We start from the raw sequence: 7541 nt of genomic DNA on the forward strand, positions 1-7541 counted from the left end.
TTATTTTATGCAAAAGCATAAAATATTAACAATGTATTAATTATTTCTTAATTCATTTCCTGAATAATAATTATTAATGTAAAATGAACTAAAAATTACTAAATTAATTTAATTAATTAAAATAAACAAGATTATTATTTTGATGTAGCACAATATTTAAAGACGTGTTGTAAAATATAAATATTAGAAATTATCTGTTATATCTAGGATTGGGTAAACTAATTTTTTTTTTTTAACTTTAAAGTTCATGGCTAAAAATTAATTATTAAAGAAAAATAATGAAAAAAATTATTTAAAGAAAAATTATTTCAGTGCATGTTAAGTTAAAAAATTATTAGTTTATTAAAGTTAATGCTTTATCCATCAGCGAATTGACACATCTAACAAACTCGTTATGTAACAAATGAAATTTTCGCATGACTTTAATATTGAAATTATTTTAACTCGTATAAAAAAATGTTAATAAGTTAACGTTAATGCATTTAAAAATAACTGGTTGAAATTAAAAGTTAACGCGTGTAAAATTAAACTTGCTAATATTTAAGTTAAAAGTTATTAACTATTAACTTAACTTTTAACTGTTTAACTACTTCCTACCCAACTGTTTAACTAGTTACTAACTTACTACCCCGATTATGTCTGCTAAAATAAAAGCAGGCCGCTGAGATTCTACGGCGATACTTGGATCGATCATCGCATATGAGAGCGACGTCCCATATCGCGTACGATGACGATGCGGCTTCTTCCCTACATTCGCCATCGGAATTCGCGGGATAATAGCGGCATCTCTAACGGCGCTCTTTCCCGGCATTGAAATATTAATCTGCCCCAAAGCACGTTCCATCTCTCGACCGCGTTGCAAATCGACGCGCGCACATACGCTTTTAGCTGAGCCACCTATTATACATGCGGCATATAAAGGGTGTTCCTCGCGCGGCTGCTCCCCTTTCCATTCGCAGATTCTTTGATCAATTTGCAGCGAGCATTTCTCCGCGAGAGAAGAGAGAGTCGAGAGCTTTAAAAGAGCCTTCCAAGTTATGAGCGTATTGAAAATCAAAGCCCTCTCGTGAATTGAGCTTTAAGCCTTTATGTCCTCCATCCAATTTATCTCCCTAACTCTTTCTCTCTCTCTCTCTCTCTCTCTCTCTCGAGCAAACTCTGCTTGAATGCCCAAGCTTAGTTTAAGCTTTAATTACAAAAGCGACGATCGAAAGTGTCGAGTGTCAAGGGGCAAGATCATTTCCTAGAACGAAAATCGCTCAATAGGTGCGAAGTAATATGTCCTCGAACGAAGAATTATCCAGCTTATTTCCGTTTTCCTTCCTTCTTTTTTTTTTTCTAGTTTCGACGCCAATTATCAAATATCTTGTACGCGCATCGACGTGGAAATGCAGTTTTCGCCCGAGTAGTTTTCGCGATTCGATCGTCGAGAACCAGTTTTTGTCGGTGCGTTTTATTCGTTTTATTCCTCGTCCCTGCGCCATCAGAGATCGGAGATCGGATTGTACTCGTTAGGGACGATGAGGTACTCAAGCAGAGAGAGAGAGAGAGAGAGAGAGAGGGAGGAGGCAGGTTGGGTGCAAGAGAGAATACGAGATATATGTCACACCCCGTCCCTTTTCAAATAAATAATCATTTTATAATTATCATCTATTTGGCGTCTGAAAAATTCCAAGGAATTTGATCCAAGCTCTTTACATATATAAAGGAAAACTCGCGCACCTTGTATAAGACTTTAAGAGAAAAAAATATGGGAATCGCCGCAGGGTGCGATTTAGCGGAAAAGCAGCAGAGGGAGGAAAATCGCTGGAAGATGATGGTGCGCCGGAAAAACTGAGGAGCGCGACATGTGCGACGCGGGATGAAGGAGCGGCGAAGGGGGAGGGGGGAGGGGGGAGGGGACGATCGCTCTTGAAGAAGCTCGTCCCGTGGAATGGCTGGTATTCCAGGAGCATTGTGAGGACTCGGGAATCCCCGACTTCGGCGATATTTCAATTTCAGTTATTCACTATAGCTACGCTGAATACTTCGGGAACGCCTGTTTGCCGCTTCATGTAATATTTTTCACGGCGGATAGCGGAAATAATAGCGAAGCAAAATAGATGAGAAAGTGACGGAGATCTTTAGAGATATATATATATATATATATATATATATATATATATATATATATATATATATATATATATATACAGGCTGTCCCATAAGGACCGTAATAATGCTTAAGGATAAATTCTTGAAATCATTCTAAGATGATTTTTCCTCGGCAAAAACGTGGAGAGGTCATCGTTTTTGCAAGTTTCTAATTTTTTTTTCATCATATATCTTTATAAGCCTTGAATTAAAGTTCTCTCTCTATCTCTCTGTCTCTCTGTCTCTCTGTCTCTCTCTCTCTCTCTCTCTCTCTCTCTCTCTCTCTCTCTCTCTCTCTATTAAAATAAACACCATCTGGAATTACTTAAAGAATGTAGTTTGAACTCTCTATAAAAAGTTTAGTTTGCAAAATTTCCTTCTTTTTCAATCGCTCATAACACGGAAATTATTGATGCCCCGACATACTTGGCGCGGAAAAAAAATCATTTTAAAATGATCTCAAGAATTTGTCTTTAAGCGATATTATGGTTTTTACGGGACACCCTGTATAAACAGGAAGGAGAAAAATTATAAATCTATATAAGGCAATATGTATTAATATGATGCTAATAATGTTGTTCAAAAATAGCAATAGTTATCTAGCGCAATAACAAATGTAATGATAACTCTGTCTCTGTCTCTCTCTCTCTCTCTCTCTCTCTCTCTCTTTCTTCGCGTAAAGCGACAATGAAATATTACTGGCCTCTGGACTATTCGCGGACGTGCATGTTCCCGGTTCATTGATTCATAGGCGGTTAATCGCGTGGCGATCGAAAACGGAAGGCGTCATTCCGCGAAGTGCGAGCGATTTGTCTGTTTTGTCGGTCAGCACCCCGCGAAAGATAGAAGCGCGAAAGATAAGCGCGCCTCTATGTACGATACGCGACGCGTGCATTGCACGAGCATCGTCATTTCTGCGAGACTGCGCAGATGAGAACAGAGTACACTGGATTTAGACACGCATTGCTTCCTCATATAGAGGAAGCTCTTTGTCCTTGTGGCAAATTTTTTTCCAATTTTCGACGCCAATGTGTTGAAAATGTTCGAAAAATCATATATTTTTTTTTTTTTTTAATCTTCATGCATGTATGGATGTACGGAATTTTTGAGATATCGGGCTAAATTTTTGAAAATTGATATCGTTAAAGGATGATTGGTATGGATGGAAGGATGAATTTCGTGAGAATCGGTGAAAATGTTTTATAAAATTTTGAACTTTTGGAGAAATGTTTATACACTCTAGCTTTTTTGCAAATTTTTAGATATTGAGTTAAATTTTTTTTTACACAAATGAAGTGTCATTAAAGGATGGTTGATATTGAATTTGGTGAGGATCGCTGAAAGAGTTCATTTTTTTAGAAAATTTTGAATTTTTGAAGAAACGTTTGTACACACTCTAGCTTTTGCAAATTTTTAGATATCGAGTTAAATTTTTTTTTACACAAATAAAGTGTCATTAAAGGATGGTTGGTATTGAATTTGATGGGAATCGGTAAAAGAGTTTATTTTTTATAAATTTTGAATTTTTTGGGAAATGTACAACTTTAGTAAATTTTGAAATCTTTCTCTATTAGGAAGTCAAAATTTAAAAACTCACCTGCTTTAAGGAGCTTAAGCTTTGTGAGCGAAATAAAATGATGAGAAAGCAATATGCAAGTTTCTAATTTATACAATTTTTATCTTCTTTTTAGTTCTACATTTGTAGATTTAGATAGTAACTAATTAAACAGTTAAAAGTTAAAAAGTTAATAACTTTTAACTGAACTGAATTAATTTTAAATGTGTTTTAATTTAAACTAGTTATTTTTAAATGCATTAACGTTAACTTATTAAATTTTTTTTTATACAAATTAAAATAATCCAATATTAGCTTCTACCTTTAACGAGATAATACTTTTTTAATTTAACTTTAATTAACTTAATTTTTGTTCAAGTAACTTTTAATATAAACTTAATTAATTTTTGGTCTATTAACTTTAAATTTAACTTAGTTGAGAAAAATTAATTTATCCAATTCTATATATTTGACGAGTTTGTTGGTCTTCAAGGAGAAATGTCAATTCAGTTGTCAAGCGCGTTAATTTAATTATTCATCAAATATCCGATTAAAATCTAATAATATACATTTATTTATGATGTAATTTTGCGGAATGAATTCGATCTTATAATAATCGCGCAATTTTCTGTGTGATTTCAGGTATACGAAAACCGTGGTGGATTCCAGTCCGAATGCTCAAAGGTACAATCCTGAAATCACGTTAACGACGTCGTCGACGCCCGTTACCTACGCCGGCAATACGAACATAAGCTCGCTCATTGACCAATTGAGGCACATTAATCAGGTGAGTGCATCAAGTCGTAATTTACCGTTCGCTCTTGAGTGGATTCGTCGTCCCCCCCCGGATTTAAATGGTGCTGCAATTTTCATTCGCTCGTCGATTCAAACATACCGTGCGACAAACGCGACGGACGATCGTACGATCGTCGTCGAAAAGGAATGCTCTCGAAGGAGAAGAAAAAGCAGATGTCACGTTCTCCTTTTCTTTCCGAGATTACGGTGGTAACGACACTTGTGTCACGTACGCAGATTCGAGCGAATTGTCAAAGAATTTGTGTGAAAAAATTTTCTTCATATTATAGTTATAATAATTAAAAATAAGTTATATTAATCAATTATATTAATTAAACTATAAAACTATATTTGATAAATAATTGAGAAGCTAGAGCAATTATTTATTATTAATGAAATATGAAATGCCGGTCGAATTAATTGAAAATTATTTTTTTAACATTTGTTTTTCAGTTCACGTGTTGAATACAGACCGACTGTCTTGCACAGCACGCGGCTTGTTAACGATTCGTAAACGGTTATCGCAATAGCTCATTGATGTGGAAAACCTGCTCGGTGACCTGTAACTTCCAGACGAACGTACCAGACAAATCATAAATTCTCGTCTAATCTAGAATTATTCATAGTCGGGCAGAGATCGCAGACGGTGCGCCGAGTAGGCACGTGTCGCGCGTTGCGTAGACGGATCTCACCTGAAAACGCACATGGGTGCTCAAAGCTGATCGATATAATCCGATTTCTTAGGTTTCCATATATAAATATATGTCCAAGATTCTAGGAAATAATTATGCGATAAATAATTTTGTAGAAAATGATGATTGATTCTAGAAAAAAACATTGCGGACATGTAAGTATTCGCATATAATCAGGGTTGAATAGTAAATAATTAAAGTTAAAAATTAAAAATTAAGTTAAAAAGTTAATAAATTTTAGTTACCTTAATTTTTAACATGTTAACTTTTTAATTTAGTTAATTTTTTACTGTTAACTTTTAACTTGAACGAGTTATTTTTTAACTCGCTAACTTATTACTTTTTTTTATACAAATTAAAATAATTCATCAAAATATTAAAATTGTGAAAATAGTTGATTGCGAATATTTCATTTATCATACAACAAGTGTGTGGATTCGGTGTTTGATAGAAAATTAACTTTTAACGTTAATAATTTTTTAAACTTAACTTTAACTAAGTTAATTTTTATTTAAGTAACTTTTAACGTAGCTTAGTTAATTTCTGGGCCATAAACTTAACTTAGTTAAAAAAAAAAAAAAAAAATTAACTTATTCAACCCTGCATACATCGAAAAATAATTGATAATGAAATGAAATTATATATTTGAATTGAAAATAATTGAAATAAAACTATATATTTATAAAATATTAATTGTAATGTAATTATGTTTAAAACTATGTTTAATTTACTGACTCCGCATGAATATCGGGAAAATATTATTAAAGATTAAAAGGGCGGGAAAATATTATTAAAGATTAAAAGTGCGGGATAAATTTCTGTAAACAAGCGAGCCTTTTTTCTAGAAAAATTTTATCGCGATTTCGCTAGCGTCCTTCCATCTTTCAGTCTCGTTTCGTATTCTCCGGCAGAACCCTTAGCCTTGTTAAAGTTGGCAACCGTCGCGTGTGGGACAGACACATAGCGCCCACACGCATGTTAATTCGCGTGCCGAGAAATCGGGCCGCTTACTTCTGATTAGAGTGTCGTGAAACACGCATGTATACACGGTGTCACGATTAATCTCGCCGTCGCGCAAGCGGCTACATTCTCCGATAAAAAAGACTCATCTAAATAGCTCCATTATCTCGTAATCCCGCAAAAATGGAATTTCCGTTTGAATTATTCGCTCGAAATCTCTCGAATCTCTTGAAACGACGAGACAAGAATTCACGAAGTACATATTCACCGTGTATACATAATACACGAGCGGCACGTGATATCTATGATGTATACGGTCGGAAAACCATTAAATAGTAGAACTAGAGATATTATTGGCAGGTGCGAGAGAGCTTATTTGAGTAATGATTACGGGGCGGACGTGGGATTAAAGGTTTGTGTCGGCTGTGTGGATTTTAGCAGAATATAAATCTACGTCACATTGTACGCGATGATGATTAGGCTTAAATTGAGAGTGTCGGCTATTAATTGGACGTTACTTAGTATCCAGAGTCAATTGGGTTAATGGAGAGATCTTTGGGTAAATGGGGACACCTTCAAGAGTTACCAATGACAAAATTAATCGCCGTCCTGTCTCCCACGATTATACAATCGAATGAATGAATGAACTTTTTTCATGCTTTTCATATAATAACCGTTAATTTTAGAAAATTGTTACGTTTTACCTCGCATACTCGACTATTTCAATTATACTCTCTTAAACAGGTAATTTGTAACAATCACACGCAACGAGCACCTAGTATTTCATTGATTAATATGACAGAGTTACAGAATTTTATATATTTTCTCGGGAATAAAATACGAGCCACTCCCTTCGGAATTATAAATATTTATAAATTACTGTGAAAAAAAAAAAAATTTTTAATGATTAAGTAACATCAATATTTCTAGAAAATAAATTCGACATTCTCATTTTGATTGTGTCATCCTAACAGCTGGTACAGACGCAATTGGCGTCCTCGCCTGATGCCGGTGCCTTCCTGGGCGACGAGGCCCTGGACGGTTCCGGAAGCGGTGACAGCCCGGTTTGGAGGCACGGCAAGGGCGAGATTGACGACGACGACGAGGACGATGACGATGGCGCTCACGATGACGACGGGGCGTCCGGCTCCGGAATGGGCCCGATCACGTCAGGTACTGTATCTCCGCAAGCCATTATTACGTCCGCGTTGATTTGCATCTCGATAATTCAAGCGATCCGTATTCCTGGCGGATACTCCATTGCCGGATGCTGGATTCTGGTATCGTTGTCCGTAAAGGAGCCTCGCTCTCAGGGGGATTTCGGGCGCGGTATCGGATAATATATTGTCCGAGGATGTGTGTTCGAATGAATGGAAGTGGAGCCTTTTTGACAAAAAATATCACGG

At 35.7% G+C, this 7541-nt stretch overlaps 1 protein-coding gene across 1 annotated transcript in view; it reads left to right on the plus strand.

Annotated features, from left to right (window-relative positions):
• The window catches only part of LOC126853390 (division abnormally delayed protein), a 52297-nt gene that overhangs the window by 36561 nt on the left and 8195 nt on the right, over window positions 1-7541 (plus strand). The window contains exons 6-7 of the mRNA XM_050599084.1: window positions 4331-4475; window positions 7110-7308. Of these exons, the coding sequence (XP_050455041.1) occupies window positions 4331-4475; window positions 7110-7308 (344 nt within the window). The remainder of the gene's footprint in view (window positions 1-4330; window positions 4476-7109; window positions 7309-7541) is intronic.

This window comes from Cataglyphis hispanica, chromosome 12 (genome assembly GCF_021464435.1).
Source record: "Cataglyphis hispanica isolate Lineage 1 chromosome 12, ULB_Chis1_1.0, whole genome shotgun sequence".
Taxonomy (NCBI): Eukaryota; Metazoa; Arthropoda; class Insecta; order Hymenoptera; family Formicidae; genus Cataglyphis; species Cataglyphis hispanica.